Raw genomic sequence first — 18948 nt, forward strand, 5'->3', positions numbered from 1 at the left:
ACAGGATCCCTCCGCTGGGTCATTTAGTTCTTCAGTGCCGCTCTCCTCGCGGTGCCGCCGCTGCTTCGTTCCCCGGACGCTGTCACGTCGGTGGGGAAGGCTATTCGCGGGGCCCTGCCGCCACAGCTGCCGCACCAGCTCGGTCGTGTCCCGGACGGGGAGTGGGGAGTGCCGGCACCGTAGATCCTTCCGCACGCCGTGAGGTGATGCGGAAGGATCCTCCATTTTGAGCGCCTGAAGCCTGCGCGGCCGGTGAGTGGGGCTGGGACAGCGGTGGCCGCGCTCGGTGGCTGGGAAGGTGGGTGGCTGGCAGCGAGGTGGGTGCCTTGCTCCAGGTGATCACTGGCGGGGCGGAGGGCAGGCCTGTGGAACGGTCCCTCGGCGCCACCTCGCTGGGCATGGCAGCGGAGGAGGGTATCTGCACCCCCAGGCCCGTCGGGGCCCAGTGGCGCCGGTGACGCTAAACCGAGCTGTCCTGCGCCGTTCCCTGGGCTAGCCCCGGCCGCTGTGCAGCTGCCCAACTGCGTCTCGCCGGCCGCTTAATGCGGCTGGACACCGCCCCAGCGACGGGCCGATCGCTGTACGGGCAGGGGATGGTGTCGGCTGTCAGCCCGCCTGCGGGGAGAAGGGTCAAGGAAACTGTTTGGACTAACAGCAGGGTGTAAAAGAACGGCTGGTGAGCTGGCTGCTACTTAATGGCTGTATTTTGATTTAATCTGTTAAAACAGGTTGCTTGTTAATCAGTTATTTAATAGGTACTTTTACAAAGACATTGCAACTCATGCTTGGGACTTTCTTGCAGCACTGTAAAATTATTTTAATATTGTAGAAATACATAACAGTTACAGAAGGGCAAAAATTACCTTTTGTGGCATCAGATTTACGTCGTGCATATATACTTCTGTAGCAGTGGGGTTTGAGCTTGGTTGATTTTGTGCATCATTGAAATAACTGTATTGATGTAAATAGATCAGCTTTCATAGTAATAAATCTTGTGTGAACCACTTCTTATACACAAAATGCTGTCACTGTCCAAAAGTCTGCTCCAGTGTCCTTCAGGTACAAGCCAAGGTCCTTCAATGTGGTAGCTCTTAAGGAAGCATTTTTTGATGAACAGTTCTTGGTGTAACAAACTGCTGTAATAAAAGAATGTCTCTGAATTAGTTTTCTGTAGGCCTAATGAGTTGAATTGGCTCATGAGAGACTGGAGAAGTACCAGAGCACGTGTTCAGTAAGCAGGAAGAGTGTGGGGAATATGGAATGGCAACTTTGTCCTTCTGATGATAGAGCTGTTACAACCTTAGCTTGTACAGTCCTTGGGTGGTTTGTACAGCTGGTTTACAGCTTGCGTATTAATAGGACAGAAGTTGGCTTGGTTCTTGCAGTTGACTATCACGTTTCCTTAAAAATGTGGTTTTGTCAATGAAATCACAGAAAGAGGATTTGACTGCGTGATAGTTGTCATAGGTGGCATCTTGAGGCATTGGTTTATTTCCGTTACCTGAAGTAAGGGAATGAAAGCCTGTCTTCTAGCAGCTATGCTGTTTATTGTGGCATCCGAGTTGTTTTTTCATTTGGGCTTCTTGGAAATCTAGTGCTGAATGGAACCGCAAAATACCATTTCAGCAAGCTCAGCTTAATGAACTGAGGCACAATCACATTTTCCTAGACCACAGATGGCAGGTTTTGTCTAACATTCTTAAAACTTTACTGTACTCTGGTATCCACATCAGTGGCTAGTGTCAATTACCTAGATTAAATAGACCCAGGCCTTTAACTTCTTGGGTTAGCATGTTTTCTAACTCTGTTGCTATTTATGGAGTAGTCCCAGTTTTTGATCATCTTATACCTGTTTCTGGGGCTGAGATTCAGTCTGTCAGAATGGGAATATCCAGGAAGTTTCTGTTCCCTGTTGGTGAGATTCAGGGTTGTAAAGTGGGAAAGGGAACGATGAGTGCTGCAGGTCCAGTCACTCGTAAATAACCACATACATGCACAGCAGGCCTGTGTGTATTTGTTTGGAGAATTCAGGGGTGTGGTGTTGTCATCCCCTCCTGAGTAAAACAGTGACTGGTGTCCTTCTGACCAACAGCTTTTTTGCCTCTTCTCTCACAGAAAGTGTTTATCATGTTGGGTTCTGGGTTCAAGGCTGAGCGCTTGCGAGTCAACCTGCGCCTTGTCATCAATCGCCTGAAACTGCTGGAGAAGAAGAAGAGTGAGTATTTGAGGGGCAGGTGTGATCCAGGATGCTTTTGGGGCTCAGGAGACATGAGGAGAAGGTTTTTCTGGAATCTGGGTGCTCTCATGGGCTGAGTATGGAGTAGCCTTTTGCTCTTCTTTGCTGGACCCAGGCCTTGCAGTCTGCGCCAGTGCGTGAGTACCTGGGGGAGCAGGCTGGCCACAATGTGGCCTCTGTCCACTTTCCTGGCAGGCATGTCAGAGTGCAGTTTATGGGGTGCATGGGGTGGTAGCTGTGAGCTGCGTGGAGGGACATGTCAGTTTGCCCCAGGGGCCTTTCCTGAGCCTTCTGTGGTCACAGCATATTGGGGAACTTCCTGGGTGCTGTAGGAGACTCTCCCCAGCTGTGCTGTCCTGCCCTGCCCAGACACAGATAAGATCCATGATTCTGACTGACTCTGCAGAGAAATTGAAGACAGAGGAGTGTTTGTAGCAGCTAAAAGCCCACACACCTTTCTCCTGTGAGTTAGTGTGCTAAAACCTAGACAGAATGGCTCCACAAAGCCATGGCTGAGTGAGTGTCTTGTGCTGCAGGGGCTCGATGAAGGAGAGAGATTGAAGCTTTGTTTGTGGTGGGGACTGTGGGTGGGTATGGAGGCAGCAGCCCTTGCCAGTACCGTGACTGGCCTTGGATATGTGCTATAGCTGAGCTGGCCCAGAAGGCAAGGAAGGAGATTGCAGATTATCTGGCAGCTGGAAAAGATGAGCGTGCCAGGATTCGTGTGGAGCACATCATCCGTGAAGATTACCTTGTGGAAGCCATGGAGATCCTGGAGCTGTACTGCGATCTGCTGCTAGCCCGCTTTGGCTTGATTCAGTCCATGAAGTAAGCTCTGGCCTAGAGGGTGTGCTGTGGGAGAGAGTCCAGGCCCCCTGGGCCCAGGAAGGGGTTCTGCTGGGGGCACACCTGGCGCACAGAAGGGCACCTGTGTTTGTCTTGGTGTCCTAGGGGCTCAGAGACCTTGTCTTCCCCAGGCAGGGAAGACTCTGGAGCCCAGCGTGGAGGATGGGGTCTTTAAGTTTAAGGAGATGGAAGGCAGCAAAGACTAGGTGCTTGGTGTGGAGATAGGATTGTCTTCTGTTGCCCTCAGGGAGCTGGACTCTGGCCTGGCAGAAGCAGTGTCCACACTGATTTGGGCTGCACCACGACTCCAGTCAGAAGTGGCAGAGTTGAAGATTGTGAGTAGGGTTGTTTGAGGGGTATTATGTGTGCAGGGTGGGGGTGACCCTGCCAGAAGCTGGTGGAGGCCTTTGCCTGGGACTGTGTGTTGCTAAGGCAGATTACCTGTTTTTGTGGGCCCTGCAGACAGAGACCCCAGCATAGGTGTCCCTGGAGCACTGAGGATGGCTGAGGCTTCTCAGCTGGGACACTCAGTGACAGAAATGAGGATGATTTGGGGAGGGAGGTAGGGAGGTGGGTAGGTGGGTGGGCAGCTGTACAGGCTGCAGCAGGTGCACAGTGTATGATGGGGGAAAGCGAAGGTGTGCATTTTCCCAGTTTTCTCTCCTGCTACAGGTTGCTGACCAGCTGTGTGCCAAGTACAGCAAGGAGTATGGGAAGCTGTGCCGGACAAACCAGATTGGGACAGTTAATGACAGGGTAATGAACTGGTAGAACAGCTGGAACTAGCAGAACAGACACGCCTGCTGTGGCATTCTGCCCCTTTTTCTGTCACCAGTGACTGATGTCTGTGGCTCACTGCAGAGCAGGGTGGGCTGGCTGTGCTGCTGGGGGCCTGCCTGCATTAGAGCGTGGGAGGTCCCTGGCAGATGGGGCCCTGCTGTGCTGGCTGTGGATGGAGAGAAGCAGAGCACATGGAGCCCTGGCCTATGGTTGCCAGCAGCCTTCTCTGTGGCAGTGCCATGCTAGGGCAAAAGGCCTCCCCAAAGCTGCACTGTGCTCCCTGCAGTGTGTGGCCGTGGCTGGGACAGAACTGCTCTCCCCCAGTCCTACTGAGTGCCTCTGTACCCTTGTGTTCCAGCTGATGCACAAGCTGAGTGTGGAGGCACCACCCAAGATTCTGGTGGAGAGATACCTCATCGAGATTGCCAAGAACTACAACGTACCCTATGAGCCTGACTCAGTAGTGATGGTGAGTGAGGCACCTGCAAGTCTGGAGCTTCCTTCTGTGTTCCAGTGGCTGAAATGTCCCATTTGTGCTGTGTGGGCTTCCAGAGCACAGGGCTGTGGCATTCCAACAAACTTAGTGGTGATTGTGCTTTGGTATCTTCTAGACAGATCTAGTGTAGCATGATCCCTGCTCCTTCCCACAGCCCTACAGCATGTTGTGTTAGGTAGTTGTGCTGTAGTCTGCTTCCCTTTCTGATTCCTGTTAATATCATTGTGTAGCTGCTGTCTGTTCTGTCCATGTTGTGTTGTCCCATCTTGTCCAGTGACAAATGGTGTTCAGAGCGCTGCGATCAGAATAGAGATGTGTGGGTGAGCAGAGTTCTTTCATCCTCTCCAGGCTGAAGCCCCTGCGGGTGGAGAGGCAGTTCTAATTGACGTGGGATTCACGGATGATGTGAAGAAGGGTGGCCATGGAGGGGGAGGAGGTGGTGGATTTACAGCCCCGCTGGTTGGTCATGATGGAATAGTGCCCATGCCAGTGATGATGCCTATGCCCATGCCAACACCAAATCCACCCTTCTCCTATCCACCTCCAAAGGGACCGGTAAGTGCCTTTGCTTTGAGCATTGCCTTTTCCTGTGGAAGACTCCAGCTGTGCTGCTTAGCCCTGTGCTTGCTGACTGGGAAGTGTCTGTACCTGACAGCTTGGTGTGTCACAGGGTCATCATGTTGGTGTGAGGCTGTGTGGGATGGCAATTGTTAGCAGTGCAGCTGAAGCTTTATGTTGCTTCTTCACTGTGGAGGTTCCTACCCCTGTTCTCCAGCCAGTCCTCTTTGCCTTCAGAAAACAGCGGAGTCCAGACTTAACTCCTGAGGCAGTCAGCAGACTGCCAGGCTTGTGACCAGGGGTTGGAGCTGCACTTTGAAATGAGTAGGCTGGTAGTGTGCCAAGATTCGGTCAAGGAAATAAGGTGAGTTTCTGGGGTGGGAACAGCATAGAAAAATGAGGAAGTGCCTTGCCTTCAGACCTACAAGGGAAGGGGACCAGGTCAGTGGTTCTTGGAAATAATTTATGGGGGTGGAAGGTGGGAGCTGAAAAGAGCAGTTTTTTGAATTCAGTAATTGATAAGATGTGTGTGTAGACTGGAGAGTGGCAGAACAGTGGGATGGCTTGGAGTCTTAATATGGTCCCAGCAATGCTGCAGTGTGTTTTGTGGAAAATATGGGACATGTATCATCAGCTGGCTGTTGGCACAGGCATAAATACATATATATTTATTAAAAAATAAATAGGTCTTGGAGGCACTCATGGAGGAATAGCTCAAGTGTGCTTAATGCAGGATATTATTACCCTTTTTGTCCTGGTACTTCCAGTGCCTCGAAAGATGAAGTGTTTAATCATGCTGGTTCTTCATAATAACCCGTAGTTCTGGTAGCTGGATCTGGTTGCTCCAGGTGACTTACTAGGAAAAGTTTCTCAAGTCTTCAGTATAAACTACATCGGGTCAGATACTTGCCTGCATTTATTTTAGACTACTACTTTCTCTTGACTCCCATTACAGCTGCAGTTGTTGTATTGTGTCCCATGGTGACTCCCAGGTGAGTAGTCTGGTGCATGACTATAATCTCTTTGTACAGGAGAACTTCAGCGACCTGCCAGTGGGGACCTACCAGCCTTTCACTAACATCCATCCACCACCAATTCCGGCAACCCCACCAACCTACGAGTCCGTAAGTGCCTGAGCTGAAACACTGTTGTGGGCAACAGAGGAAACCTCAAAAAGAGTGCAGTGGTAGCCACAGGAAAGGCAAATGTTCACTAAGCACACTGCTGTCAACCTTTGGAGCGGTGCTTGGCCTTGCCTATGGGCATGATGAATCACTGAGCGCATGTGATGGGAGAATGACCTGTGAGGAGATGTTCCTCATTCTGCTGTGTGCTTTGTCTGCAAAAGAAAGCCAAAGCTTATTTTACTGCATTGTTAAAATTATGATAAACAGTTAGCAAATAGCCCACAAATTTTGTTTTTCACACCATGAAGAGTGTATTACCTTCAGTCTGTTCATGGCTTTTGAACTAGTTCATTGTTAGCCTGGATGACAATTCTAGCTGACCCAGATGATGTACATTTCGAGACTCTTCCTTTCCCAGACTTTTCTTACTCCTTGGGGACAACGAAGGAGAGGCTGGAGCTTTCTCTTTATGTGCTTGTCTGTGTCTTTGTTGCTGCTGTTTGTGACCATGCTTTCAGTGATGTGCTGCTTATTTTTGCAGTATCCTGAGTAGGGATGAGCATAGCGAAGCAGCTGTACGTGCTAACACCTTGTACTAGCTGCACAGCAGCCTTGCGTGTCCAGGAGATGCAGCAGTTGTTAGCTGGTTGGGGCTAGATGCCGCTGACTGCAGCCTGCAGGGAATGAGGAGTTATACCAGTGCAGCTGACCATGCCATGGCCCTTTGTCCCCACCGGACCAAGAGCTGGGATGGGGTCACTTCATACCTTGCTACTGGTTACAAGGACCTGTCCTTATAAAAGAAAGGAAGCAGTAGCTGTGATTACATGAAGAGGGCAGTCTTCTGCCACTTAAGTCCTTGATAAATGTTTCAGACCAGCTAGTGGATGTGCTCTGTTTATCCAGTTCCAGAATATGGCCAGTGAAGCTGCTTTAATGAGCAGGGAGAGAGGAGAGTTGAAGCACTACATCCTTTTCCTGGGAAGAGAGGCATGTTCTTCTGAGGGTGCTGGGAGCCAGGGTTGTCTGCCTTCCTGGGGAGGAGCAGGGTATGTGGGTGTGGCTGTTGTTGCCCATGAGCAGTGCCTATGCACCTATGTGATCCTGTGCCTGGTAGGAGAGCGAGCTGTAGTAACTGAAAGTCTTTTTCAGATTGATGAGCCTAATGCTGACAAGGACGCTTCTGTGCCAGTAGCCGGTGAGTATGTCAAGAGGTATGGGAAACCTAGGGTGGTTAGGGGCTGTTTTTAGCTTGGGATCCTAGTGTTCCTGGGAGGAAGCTTTCCATATAGGGAACAATGTGTAGAACTTGACACATCTTGAGAACAGCATTTGAGTTCAGAGAGGACTCTGATGGAAATGGGGAGTATCTTCTCAAAACAGGGAGGATTCAGACTTCTACTGGGATACTCAAGAACTGGCGCCTGACTTTGAAGTCAATACCGGTTCTCCAGCTTAAGCTGTCTGGTCAGACCAAGTATAGGGTGCTGCAGGATAAAACAAGAAAGCAACAGCTCTGAGTGATAGTATATTTTTACACAGTGTAATACTGTTTTGCAGCAACAGTATGAAAGAAATAAGCACTAAGAGGGTAGATAGGTTTGTATTAACATCAGTGTTGAGGCTGCATACAGCAGGGCAGGACTAGTAGGGATAGCAGTTATTCCTTGGTCCATCAGCGTAAAGGCTTATGAGATGCTTTATGCATCCTAATTGTGTCATAACAAAATTCTCCTGCCATGTACAGTGTGGTTCTCCTATGTGTGTTTTGAAAGTGCTTGTTATTTCTAGCACTTGATGAGGGCGGAGAGGGTTTTGAAAGGAAGTAAGCTCTTGCCAGCTCCAGCAAAGATTTCTAATGAACTAATGGAGTCCTCTGGGGATTTGGTGATGTGTGCTGAGGAAGGTAAGCCTATGGGTGCACTGGGGTAGGCCTATGGGTGCACTGGATCTGGCTGTATGCTTCCGTTTCAGCTGAGTGAAAGCATGTGATACCTGCGTGTGTCTTTAGGAGGTGTTGGAATGGAGGAAAATGGGATTTTGAGTGCCCATGTTGCAGTCCAGTCAATATAGGCACGTGGGAGCCTCAGCCCACCTGCAGCTGGCTGTGGGCAACAGAGGGGGATTTTCTGTCTGAGGCAGCCATAGGATAGGGTCACCAGTCTAGGTCTGCTATTGCTGCAGCCCCTTGCAGCCTTATACGTCTGAAATGTTGTGGGTTTCCCCCTTGACTATGCGTAGTTGGAGATGCATGACCAATGGTACTACCTTCTTGGTAGAAGGACCTTTTTCTTGTGTGTCTCTGTTTGGCCTGATGAGAGGGTGGTGATGGTGGGGTGAAGTGGTATTTCTCTTACTCTAAACAGGGCCTGGCCCCAAGCCAGAAGCCTCTCCTAAACCAAAAGCTGGAGCTCCCAATACCTTCGATAACTTTGTCCTGCCTGAATTACCATCTGTGCCAGATACGCTGCCAACAGCATCTACTGGCGCCAACTCTTCTGCCTCTGAAGACATTGACTTTGATGATCTTTCTCGGAGATTTGAGGAGCTAAAGAAGAAAACATAAAACCGACTGGGCTGTAACTGCAGAGTGAGGGGCAGGAGCTGCGACAGCTTCTCCTCTCTGAAATGGACTCCCCTTGAAATTGGTTTCCTGTATTAACCTCAAATGAATGCACTCCTCTTTTTGAGCTGTCTTCCTGCTCTACTTAAAGCAAGTGCTGCTGCTTTCCTGATCTTTGTCGCTCCAGGAGGCAAACTGGGGGGAATCTTGTGAGACTGGAGCAGGGAACAGCCCTTGTCACTCCAGGTAGCTATACATGAAAGCTGTGCTTGATGTTCTGGCACTGTGCCCCCTGCCTCAGAGCAGGGAGGTGAAGGCTGAGGTAGGATGGCCCTTTCTCCTCTCCCCCGGTGCTCCCAAGGGCAGCAGCATCCACAAGTTGCCCCTGTATGCTCTTATGGCCTGGATGGCAAGGGTGATTAAGTCCCTTTGGTAAGAGTTCTAACTAATTGGGACTGAAGCAGGGAGTGCAGTTATGAGGAGATAAGGCCCTGTGGCTGTGCAGGATGCTGGCACTTCTGCCATCTCCCTGGCTCCTGCTGCATCTGGCTGCAGGTCGTCTGATGTCCTCTTTCACTCCCACCGGACTCTTGGGGCTCCCCATGGCTCCCACGTTCCTGGCCGGATTCTGTTCCCCGTTCACAGGATGGCAGCACTGGGAGCGCGAGCTGGCCGGGCGGTGGGCTAGCGGAGTGGCACAGCACATGCCGCCGGCCTTCTGGCTCAGAGCTGAGGTCGAGGCACCGATGTTGCTTACCCCAGATGGTGGTGTGCGGCCGGCTCTCCTCTGCGTGCGCTGTCTGTAGTAACTCGCACAACTCCTCAGCGGAGTTTTCGGTTGATTTGTATCTTCGGGGTTGGTCCCTAATAAAGCCTGGGTTCGTGAGCAGCTGTGGCCTGCGGGATGCTTGTGGTCGGGGGATCCCAGCACCGCAGCAGCGCCCTCCCCGCCGCCGGTGCGGGCCGTGGCGGTATCCTGCAGGGCGGGGGCGCGGGCCGGGCGGCGCAGTGAGCTCCGTGCCTGCCCGCCGCTGCGCGATTGGCCCGGGCCGGCTCCACGTCCCGCCTCTGCTGCGCTCTTAGTGGTGGGGCTGCGCGGCTTCCGCCAGTCTGCGGGGCGGGTTCCCGGAAGTGCTCCGCGTGGCGGGCTGCGGGGATGGCGACGCCGCTGCGCGTGAGCGGCCGGCGGGCCCCGGGGCGGCGGGGGGGGCTGGGACGAGATGGGGTAGCGGGATGGGATGGATATGAGGGGCGGTTCTCGGTATGGGGTGCGGGCGGGGCGGGGGCCGCTACCGGTAACGAGGAGCGGACGGGAAGCGGTATGGGATGGGGGGCAGTGCTGGGGCGGGGGTACCGGTGTGGGATTGGGGGGCCGCCGCGGTAGGAGATGCGGGCGGGGCCGGTACAGGGTAGGGAGCCGCTGCGGTAGGGGATGCGGGATGGGGGCCGGCCGGTACAGGGTAGGGAGCCGCTGCGGTAGGGGATGCGGGATGGGGGCCGGCCGGTACAGGGTAGGGAGCCGCTGCGGTAGGGGATGCGGGATGGGGGCCGGCCGGTACGGGGTAGGGAGCCGCTGCGGTAGGGGATGCGGGATGGGGGCCGGCCGGTACAGGGTAGGAGGCCGCTACTGACGCCCTGGCGCAGGGGCGGCTGCGGGCGCTGGCGCTGGGAGGCTGCGGGCTGCTGCTGGGCTCGGCGCTGGCGGCGGGTGACGAGGGGCTGTACGCGGCGGTGATGCCTGCGCTCCGCGCTCTTCCTCCCGAGGCCGCCCACGGGCTGGCCCTGCGCGCCGCCGCCCTGGGGCTGCTGCCGACCGACCGCCCTGACGGCCCCGCGCTGGTGCGGCTCTGCGGGGGAAGATGGGGGGGGGGGGGGGGGGAGCTGGCGGGGGGATTACGGGGGGGGGGGGAGCTGGCGGGGGGGATTACGGGGCGGGGGGGGGAGTCCCAGGGGGACCCAGTGCGGCCCGGCTGGGCTCTTGGGGTGGCCCGGGGGATGGCCCCGGCAGGAGTCGTGGGTCCCCTGGGGGACAGGCACCCAATGAGGACACCCTGCGGGGCAGAGGGAGGGGAGGAGGCCGGGGCTGCTCCAGGGGTGGGTGGGCTCTGGCCCTCCCGGCTGCCGATGCTGACCCAGCCCCGGCCCCGCAGGAGGTGCGAGTCCTCGGGCAGCGGTTCCGCAACCCGGTGGGCCTGGCGGCTGGCTTCGACAAGCAGGGCGAGGCCGTGGATGGACTGTACAAGATTGGGTTTGGCTTCGTGGAAGTGGGGACGGTCACACCCCAGCCCCAGGAGGGCAACCCCAGACCCAGGGTCTTCCGGCTGGCAGAGGACGAGGCAATCATTAACAGGTGGGGTCTGCGGTGTCCCAGAGACTGGGGGGGGGGGGGGGGGGCTCATTTGGGTGGTCCGGGCTCGGTGGTCTGGGCTGCGGTGGCATGTGCTGAGCAGAGCTGCAGAAACCGTGTGTCTGTCTCGTGTCACTCGTGTGTCCTGGTCAGGGCTTGTGGACACCGGCCCAGCCCCGAGCCTTGTCTGTTTTGAAGCAGGTATGGGTTCAACAGCCACGGGCACGCTGCAGTGGAGCGCAGGCTGCGGGCCCGCCAGGAGACACAGCTCAGGCTCACTGGTGGTGAGACAAGCTTCTAAGCCTTTGCTCTTGGGGTCTGCAGGGTGGGTTTAGGGGCTGCCAGGTAGCTGTAGGCCAGGAAGGGTGTGTAATGCCAGCGTCCAGGCACAGGAGGGCCCTGGCCAGAGCGAGCTGTGCTCAGACAGCAGGAAGCCTTTTGGGGCTGTAATCTCCCCACCTGGGACTGTGGCCCAGGCATCTTTCTCTGCTATTTTCTCTGTGATGGAGGCTGTGCTTGCTGCTTTGGGCAGGACATGTCTGCTGAGACTAGCTGGAGCCAACAGGGCCCCATCTGGGTGGTTTCCAAGGGTAACTTCTAGTGGGCAGCCAGGCTGGAGGCTGCAGTGCTGCAGGGTGCTTACTGGGGCAGCTGTGGTCATGCCTCTATGGCTGCAGGATGGTCCCAGGCCCAACCCGTGAAACACGTGGGCTGCATATCCCCGTCTTGCTTTTAGCTGGTCCTGGAGCCTCCCTTGTTGGTCGCTCTGGCCCCTCAGGTGGTAGTTGGCCCTCCTGCCCTCATTCAGCTGTGTCTGTGTTGCAGCGGGGATGCCCCTTGGAGTCAACCTGGGCAAGAACAAAAGCTCTACCGATGCCACAGCTGACTACGTGACTGGGGTCCGGATGCTGGGCCCTTTGGCTGACTACCTGGTTGTGAATGTGTCCAGCCCAAACACCCCAGGGCTGCGGGACCTGCAGGGCAAGACTGAGCTGCGGGACCTGCTGACCAAGGTGAGTGGCCCTCACAGCCAGCCTGGCCCACAGCTACAGCACTGGATGCATGCTGTCCCGGGGCAGCGCTTGCTCTGCTCCAGCCACTGCGTTTGCCCCAGCACAGGGAGGAGCGTGGTGGCTCCCTGCAGCAGCAGGCAGAGCTACCGAGATGTCCCCTGAGCAGCTGCTGATATGGCGTTCACTGGGTCACAGTGCTCCAGCAAAGGGCATATGAGCAGTGAGGCATTACCCTCCACTCAGCTCCTGCAAGGGGGCAGCCAGCTACCCACCCCGTGGCATTGGCAGTCACCATGGTCCTGCGTGGGTCGCATGCCCCATGCCCTGTGCCGTAGAGTGCCTGTCCCAGTGGTAGTGCCATGTAGGGAGAGCAGGGCCTGTTCCTGTGCCACCTGTGGGTGGCCAGTCCGGAGCAGGAGCTGTTCCCTCACCACCACTGCCGCTCTGTGCCCCTAAATGTCCCCCACAGGTACTGGCAGAGAGGGACATGCTTCCCTGTGAGCACAAGCCGGCTGTGCTGGTGAAGATTGCCCCTGACCTCACCATGCGGGACAAGCAGGACATAGCGAGCGTTGTCTGCGAGGTGAAGAGGCGGGCAGGGGACCCTGGCACGGAGCTGGGCTGGTGGGCCTCCTGCCTCACCTCGCACAGCGTGGGGGCAGGACCGCCGCGCTCCTGGAAAGTCTCCCTCTGAAGGGATGGGCAGACTGGCAGCTCCCTGGCTGCCATAGGGATGGTGTCCCGGGTAGCTCTTGAGTCTGCGAGGGCTCGTGTGTGTCACCCAGACCCTGGGGGTGGTCCGGGCAGTGAGGGGCAGCTGCTTTGTCTCTGCACATTTTGCTGGGGCATGTGCTGGGGGGGTCCTGATCTGGCAGCCTGGCGATGAGTTGGGGGTGGCTTGTGGCAGCTCTGTCCTGCTACTGACCCCTCAGCTAGGTGTGGACGGGCTGATTGTCAGCAACACCACCGTGAGCCGCCCCAGCACCCTCCGGAGCAGGCAGCGCACAGAGCCTGGGGGCCTCAGCGGAAAGCCCCTGCGGGAGCTCTCCACACAAACCATCAGGGAGATGTACTCCCTCACCCAAGGTAGGGGCAAAGCAGGGCTTGGGGCATATGCTGGCGTCACCCATGCTGTCCTGACCCTGTGCCTGCCCACAGGCCAGGTGCCCATCATCGGGGTGGGGGGGGTCAGCAGTGGTCATGATGCCCTGGAGAAGATCCGTGCTGGAGCCTCGCTTGTGCAGATGTACACAGCACTCGTGTACCACGGGCCGCTGGTGGTGGGGATGGTGAAGCGGGAACTGGAGGAGCTGCTGAGGTGAGTGAGGGGCCAGGCACCTTCCCAGGGAGTCCCTGGGTGGCCCTGGGCAGCAATGTGCTGGTGCACCAGCAGTGGCACTGCGGGCCCTGCTGACACACGTGGGCCCTGATTAGGAAGCAGGGATTCAAGAATGTCATGGAGGCAGTCGGAGCAGATCACCGGTGGTGACACTGCAGAGCCAGAGTCTAGCCAGGAGGAGCCATGGCCAAGCAGGGACTGGTCTGTTGATTCCAGTGCTGTACAGGCTGGAACTGAGCCGAGGGCCTGGTCCCAGCCCCTGCAAAGGGTCAGTGATGGATGAATTGGGTTGCATTGGTGGTGGGCTGGGGAGGGGGCCTTCATGCTAGTGCCGCTGCCCAGGGCCATATTTTGGCTTTCCTGTGGGCTGGGCTCTGCAGCAGAAACCAGCACTGGGTTGCATAAGGCTCTGCTGGGCAGTGAGGAAGGCCCCGAGGGGACAGCCTTGTGTGCTACTGTAGGCAGTCCTGTGCCCTGGCTCCTGCTGTAGTACATCCCCATGGAGGGGCACCCCTTCCCTGGTGCTGCTGCCCAGGCCCATGGGACCCCCAAGCCAGGGACCCTGCAGCCTCCCCAGGAGGATCTGCTCTCTTCCCTTCTCCACTCATGGTCCTGTAACAAACCTGCAGGCTCTGGGTCCTGCCCCAGTGTCAATAAATGTTTGGCTCACCTGGTCCTGCGTGCTGCTCTGGGGACACCCTTTGGGTCAGAGGGACACAGCCTGGCTCTCCTCAGCTGAGTGGGATCAGCTCTATGTGGTTCCTGGTTAGTGCATTTTTTCCCAGTGGTGGAAGCCACAGAGTAGCTGGGCTCTGGGATGGATCCACACAAAGCTCACCAGGGTCCCCCCTTGCAGAGACCTCTGCCTGAGGCTGGGCTCTTGGGATGTGCTGGGCACCGTTTCCTCCCTTTGCTGCTGGTACAGAGATATTTGGAGACTGCTGCCAATACGCCCTGTCACTTGTTACAGAAAGGCCCAGTTTGTTCACACTTTTGGAGGCTGTTGACTTTGGTTTTGGGGCCTCCATTGTTGACTTCTGCCTCACCCTGGGCTTCCTGCAGTCATCTCGGGCTTTTCTTGAGCAACATGGCTTGACCTGGACACGATGTTCCCTCTGCAGCCTCTCGCAACCCACCCTGCAGAACAGGATTGCATCACAGCACTTCACCAAACGTGTTTACAGGAGGAGCGGGACAGCTCACCGGGCTCTCAGCTCACATTGGGGCTGTTGCCTGCCTGTTCCCCTGCTTCTGCAGCCCCTACAGCAGCCTCTTTGTTCCCTAGATTCTCTGCTATTGTGGCTTAACCCCAGCCAGTAACTAAGTACCGTGCAGCTGCAGCTGCTTTGGAGAGTTGGTGCTTACTGCTGCTCTGACAGGGATGCAACCTGCTCCGTTGGCCAAGGTTCCGGTGTGCTTTCTCTGGAGGGGGCTGGCAAGGCTCTTGCTGTCCCAGTCTGAAGATGGCTGTCATGCCTGTGGGAGCATGAGCTTGAGTTTCCTTTTGTCCCACAGCACTCTTGTGCATGCTCTGCAGCTAATTTGTGACTGTGGCTTGGAGACATTCAGTGCCTTGCACTGCCATGGCAGTGGCTGGTGGCACTGGCCTCGAGCATGGCCCTGTGCTGCCACAGCCCAGCACATGGGCTGCAATCTGTGCCCCATGGGCTGCAATCTGTGCCCCGTGGGCAGGCTGGGGCAGCTTCCCACACCTTGCAGGCAGTCCCTTTGCCCGAGCTAACCCCGAGGCTGCCAGGTGGACACCGAAGCGCAGTCCCGTGTTGCTTTTTCCCCACTGCCAGGGCATGGCAGTCTCTTGTGGAGGGACGAGCCTGCTGCATTGGGACAGTGCTATATCCTAAGCCTCCTGTCAAATGCCACAGCACCTTTCTAAGTGCTGCCATGGTTCGTGGGTCAGAGCTGCCAAGCCCTGATGCATCCTCTGCTGGACTCTAGCCGCCTGCATTTCAAGTGGGTGCATGAGTATGACTGGTGCTGTGGCAGAGATGTCAACCCCTGCATTGGTTAGGGGCATAGATGCCCCGTGAGGTGGGAAGAAGCTTGCACAGCACAGGAAAATCCTTTTCTGGAGCATCTGGGACCAAACATAGAGGTCCCTCCAGAGTCTGAAGGACTGGTGTGTCTGAGGGGCGGGAAGGGTGCTGGTGAGACCCCCCAGCAGGTCCCTTCAGTGGCTCAGGGCAGGGTCTAGCCCGTGTGCTCCAGGTGGTTTTGGGGTGATGTTATTGCAACACTGGCACTCTGGGGTAGGTACAAAAGCAGGTGCCCGTCTCCTCCCCTCCATACTGCCCCTTGGTTGCACTCCGCTGGAAGCAGACCAGGCTCATTGGAGCAGGCTGCTGTGCTCTGCCCTTGCTGCTGGTCAGTTGTGTCCAGCTGGGCACCGGCCAGCGATTACCACTACAAGTTCCCATAAGGCTGGGCTGGGCCCTTGCCTCTGCTGACAAACAACCCGCTCCCAAGGGTGCGGGGGCTGCCAGGGCATGGGGCTGGAGCCCGCGGAGTGGGAAATGGGCGGGTACTGGTGGGAAGTGGCCGGCTTGGCCACGGTCCCTTGGAGCCGGCGGTGAGCTGGCATGGGACATGCTGCAGCCCTCGGGCAGCCAGGACGGTGCTGCCAAGATCACTAGTGGGGCTGAGCCCCACCGTGCCCCAACTCTGCAGGGTGGCCGGCATGGTGCGTCCTGGCTGCAAGCAGAGCCAGGCACGGCACGGCATGGGATGGGACAGGATGGGATGGGACTCTGCTGCTGGGCCCCAGCTTCACCTGCCAGCACTGAGGTGGCTGCCTGTGCCCTGCGGGGCTGCTGGGTGCCTCCATGGGGACAGCTCTAGGTGGTGGCACAGGGTAGCTTTGCGGGGGGCAGGGGCTGGCTCTGCTTTCTGTGAGCCTCAGCTGGTGTCAGCGCCAGGACACCGGTGTCTGCAGCCAGATCCCTCCCTGCATATTTGTAGCTGCAAAATCCCAGGAACTCAGCATGCTGGCTTGCTGTGGGGCCTGGCAGGCTTCTGGGGAGCCTCTGCCAGGCTGGCCGTGAGCCAGGTGGGGCTTTTTGTACTCTTCCTGCTGGGAAAAGTGCTGGCTGTGTACCGCAGGGTCAGGAGGTCTTAGAGGGAGGAGGCAATAAAAGGGATGAGGAGGGAGCCCTGAACAGCACCAACCTGCAGAAGGAGGCTGCTGTGAGGAGGGAGCTATGAACATGGGGTGAGCAATGCTGATGTGTCCCTGCACATGCTTGGTGCTGTGTCTGTCCTGCTTTCCTGGCTGAGGGCCTGGCCCTGCTATGCCCTGCTGTGAGCTGTGGCAGGACCCGTGCCGGGCCTGGGAGCGCTCTGGGTCCCAACACTGCAGCCTTGTCCTCCACAGCAGCAGGGTCCAGGTCTGGCCCAGGCAAGTTCTCCAGGCTGTGTCTGGTGGGCAGCCCCAGGGGCAGGTGGGTGGGTGGCCCTCTGCCCTCCCAGGGAGCGAGCCTCCTGGACAGGGCATGAGCCTGGCCAGAGCTTGGTCCTGGTGGAGCCCATGGCTACGGAGCAGGGGTCAGGAGCTCTCTGCTGAGCATGCCCTCTCTTCCCTGCAGACCTGCAGTGCTGCTGATCACTGGCCTGGCCTGGACCATGCTGGAGACTGCAGCTGCCACCGGTACCTTCCAGGGCAAGGGTGGGAGCACTGGGGCTGGGACAAAGCCAGGGCAGGGAGCAGGGCAGGGAAGATGGGAGTGGGGAGGGGTGATGCCCTGAGCTGGGTCCCCCGGGCCAGCTGAGCATCCTCTGCCTGCAGAGTGGAGCTGTGCAAAACCTGCGGACATTGAACATGGCTACGTGGAGCACCTGATCAAGTACCGCTGTGACCCGTACTACCAGCTGCGTGGCTCTGGTGATGGTGAGGCACACGGCATGGGGATAGTACTCGGAGACAGGTCTTGTCCCTGGCTCTGGGCGATGCACGGGGCTGCCCTAATGCCAGATGATGCAGCTGTACAAGTAGCTACCAATGCTCACCCAAGCCCTGGGAGGGTACAGGTACCTCCGTGTCTCCCTCCCCATTGCAAGGCAGGGGTGCTGACTCTGGTTTCCCTCCAAAGGCATGTATAAGTGTGATGAGGATCATGCATGGGTGAGCCCTGAAGCTGGCAAGGAGGTGCCTGTCTGTGAGCCAGGTGAGAGCAGAGCAGTGGGGCTGCGAGTAGCAGGGCAGGTGAGGGGCTGGGAGTGGTCCATCTGGGCATCTGAAGGGCTGCAGGGGGCTACTCGCAACCCCCATCTTCCGTGCTGCTCCCTGGGGCTGCTGCAGGCCAGGACCAGCCTCAGTGGGCTCACCAGAACTCTGCTCTGTCCCTTGCAGTGTGTGGCAAGCCAAAGAACCCCCCCAAGCAGATGCAGCGCATCATTGGGGGCCTGCTAGCTAGGAAGGGCAGCTTCCCTTGGCAGGGCCAGCTGGTGACCCGGCACAACCTCACTGTGGGGGCCACACTCATCAGTGACCAGTGGCTGCTAACCACGGGCAGGAACGTCTACTTGAATCATAGTGAGAACACCAAGCCAGAGGAGATCGCCCCTACGCTGCAGCTCTTCCTGGGCAGCCAGAAGCAGCCCACCTCAGGCATTGAGCACGTGGTGCTGCACCCTGGCTACCCAGAGGCTGTGGATCTAGCCCTGCTGAAGCTCAAGCAGAAGGTGGTCTTCGGAGAGGAGGTGATGCCCATCTGCCTGCCCCAGAAGAATTATGTGCGCCCGGGGCGGGTGGGTTATGTCTCGGGCTGGGGCCGTGGTGCCACCTTTGCCTTTCCTGACATGCTGAAGTACGTGATGCTGCCTGTGGCTGACAGTGAGATGTGCAGGCAGTACTATGGGGCGCGGAATGAGTCCTACTGGGTCCAGCCTATCCTTAGCAATGACACCTTCTGCGTGGGCATGAGCGAGCTGCGGGAGGATACGTGCTACGGGGATGCTGGTGGTGCTTTCGCTGTGCAGGACCCTGATGATGACACCTGGTATGCAGCTGGCATCCTTAGCTACGATAAGACCTGCACGGCCTCCAAGTACGGTGTGTATGTGGACCTGCAGCGTGTCCTGGCCTGGATCAAGGAGACGGTGGCAGCCGGCTGAGGTGGGGCCTTGGGGGAATAAATGTGTCCCACACCCAGCTGCAGGCTCCTACTGTCCGTCTGTGCACAGTGCTGCGGGGCATGTGTCAGTGCAGGGAGGCTGTGTCTGTGCATCTGCCCCCCAGGGGGTGCCTGAGGGGTCCCTGTGCCTGTGGGGCTTCCCTGCAGGAGTGGCAGGGGGGCCTGTCTGCTGGGGCTGCCTGGGGCTCGGGGGGGGGGGGTCTGCCCCCTCCTCCCACGATGTATGAGGATGTCTGTGGGGTCCTCCCCCCCAGTGTGTGTGCGTGGGTGGGGGTGGGGGCAGTGGGGGTGTCCGTCCATGGGGTTCTCCCTCCCACTGTGTGGGGGTGTCCATAGCGTTCTCTTTCTCACCCCCTATGTGGTGGTGTCCGTGTGGTTGTCCCCTGTGAGGGTGTGTCTGTGAGGTTCTCCCTCCCACTGTGTGGGGGTGTCCGTGGAGCTCTCCCCCACCAGGTGTCTGTGGGGTTCGCACCCCCTGCGTGAGAATGTCAGTGCC

The 18948-nt window shown here is 57.3% G+C and overlaps 3 protein-coding genes across 7 annotated transcripts; all 3 read left to right on the plus strand.

Moving 5' to 3' along the window:
* Window positions 1-107: 107 nt before the first annotated feature.
* On the plus strand, window positions 108-8733 carry IST1 (IST1 factor associated with ESCRT-III). Of its 2 annotated transcripts, none has more exons than XM_005235437.4 (10): window positions 108-252; window positions 2116-2215; window positions 2884-3064; window positions 3330-3417; window positions 3755-3838; window positions 4221-4331; window positions 4707-4913; window positions 5948-6040; window positions 7196-7241; window positions 8410-8733. In XM_005235437.4, exons 2-10 carry the CDS (start codon window positions 2128-2130, stop codon window positions 8607-8609), a joined length of 1098 nt encoding a protein of 365 aa, XP_005235494.1. In that variant the 5' UTR covers window positions 108-252; window positions 2116-2127; the 3' UTR covers window positions 8610-8733. The 2 variants fall into 2 exon arrangements, with proteins under 2 accessions (XP_005235494.1, XP_013153176.1); XM_013297722.3 differs by having other exon boundaries at window positions 224-298.
* Window positions 8734-9705: 972 nt separating this feature from the next.
* Window positions 9706-13978, plus strand: DHODH (dihydroorotate dehydrogenase (quinone)). Of its 3 annotated transcripts, XM_055819181.1 has the most exons (9): window positions 9708-9780; window positions 10251-10445; window positions 10757-10956; window positions 11155-11237; window positions 11779-11966; window positions 12436-12549; window positions 12899-13052; window positions 13125-13284; window positions 13401-13978. In XM_055819181.1, the coding sequence occupies exons 1-9, from the start codon at window positions 9763-9765 to the stop codon at window positions 13453-13455; spliced, it is 1167 nt and encodes a 388-aa protein (XP_055675156.1). In that variant the 5' UTR covers window positions 9708-9762; the 3' UTR covers window positions 13456-13978. The 3 variants fall into 3 exon arrangements, with proteins under 3 accessions (XP_055675157.1, XP_055675155.1, XP_055675156.1); XM_055819180.1 differs by having other exon boundaries at window positions 9707-9780; window positions 12899-13284; XM_055819182.1 differs by lacking the exon at window positions 12436-12549 and having other exon boundaries at window positions 9706-9780; window positions 12899-13284.
* Window positions 13979-16412: 2434 nt separating this feature from the next.
* LOC101912215 (haptoglobin) lies at window positions 16413-18469 on the plus strand. Of its 2 annotated transcripts, none has more exons than XM_005235439.3 (5): window positions 16413-16531; window positions 16905-16966; window positions 17105-17206; window positions 17409-17483; window positions 17669-18469. In XM_005235439.3, the coding sequence occupies exons 1-5, from the start codon at window positions 16521-16523 to the stop codon at window positions 18430-18432; spliced, it is 1014 nt and encodes a 337-aa protein (XP_005235496.1). In that variant the 5' UTR covers window positions 16413-16520; the 3' UTR covers window positions 18433-18469. The 2 variants fall into 2 exon arrangements, with proteins under 2 accessions (XP_005235496.1, XP_055675165.1); XM_055819190.1 differs by lacking the exon at window positions 16413-16531 and adding an exon at window positions 16539-16717.
* Window positions 18470-18948: the final 479 nt, after the last annotated feature.

Source organism: Falco peregrinus, chromosome 14 (genome assembly GCF_023634155.1).
Source record: "Falco peregrinus isolate bFalPer1 chromosome 14, bFalPer1.pri, whole genome shotgun sequence".
Taxonomy (NCBI): domain Eukaryota; kingdom Metazoa; phylum Chordata; class Aves; order Falconiformes; family Falconidae; genus Falco; species Falco peregrinus.

Coding starts and splice junctions, on each gene's coding strand:
- DHODH (XM_055819180.1), top strand. Junction 10,446..10,756: donor GCCCTGACGGCCCCGCGCTG/GTGCGGCTCTGC, acceptor CCGGCCCCGCAG/GAGGTGCGAGTCCTCGGGCA. Junction 12,550..12,898: donor TAGCGAGCGTTGTCTGCGAG/GTGAAGAGGCGG, acceptor CTGACCCCTCAG/CTAGGTGTGGACGGGCTGAT.
- IST1 (XM_005235437.4), top strand. CDS start 2,128: ATGTTGGGTTCTGGGTTCAAGGCTGAGCGCTTGCGAGTCAACCTGCGC. Junction 3,839..4,220: donor TTGGGACAGTTAATGACAGG/GTAATGAACTGG, acceptor CTTGTGTTCCAG/CTGATGCACAAGCTGAGTGT. Junction 6,041..7,195: donor CCCCACCAACCTACGAGTCC/GTAAGTGCCTGA, acceptor AGTCTTTTTCAG/ATTGATGAGCCTAATGCTGA.
- LOC101912215 (XM_055819190.1), top strand. CDS start 16,611: ATGCCCTGCTGTGAGCTGTGGCAGGACCCGTGCCGGGCCTGGGAGCGC. Junction 17,207..17,408: donor GCTGCGTGGCTCTGGTGATG/GTGAGGCACACG, acceptor TTCCCTCCAAAG/GCATGTATAAGTGTGATGAG. Junction 17,484..17,668: donor GGTGCCTGTCTGTGAGCCAG/GTGAGAGCAGAG, acceptor TGTCCCTTGCAG/TGTGTGGCAAGCCAAAGAAC.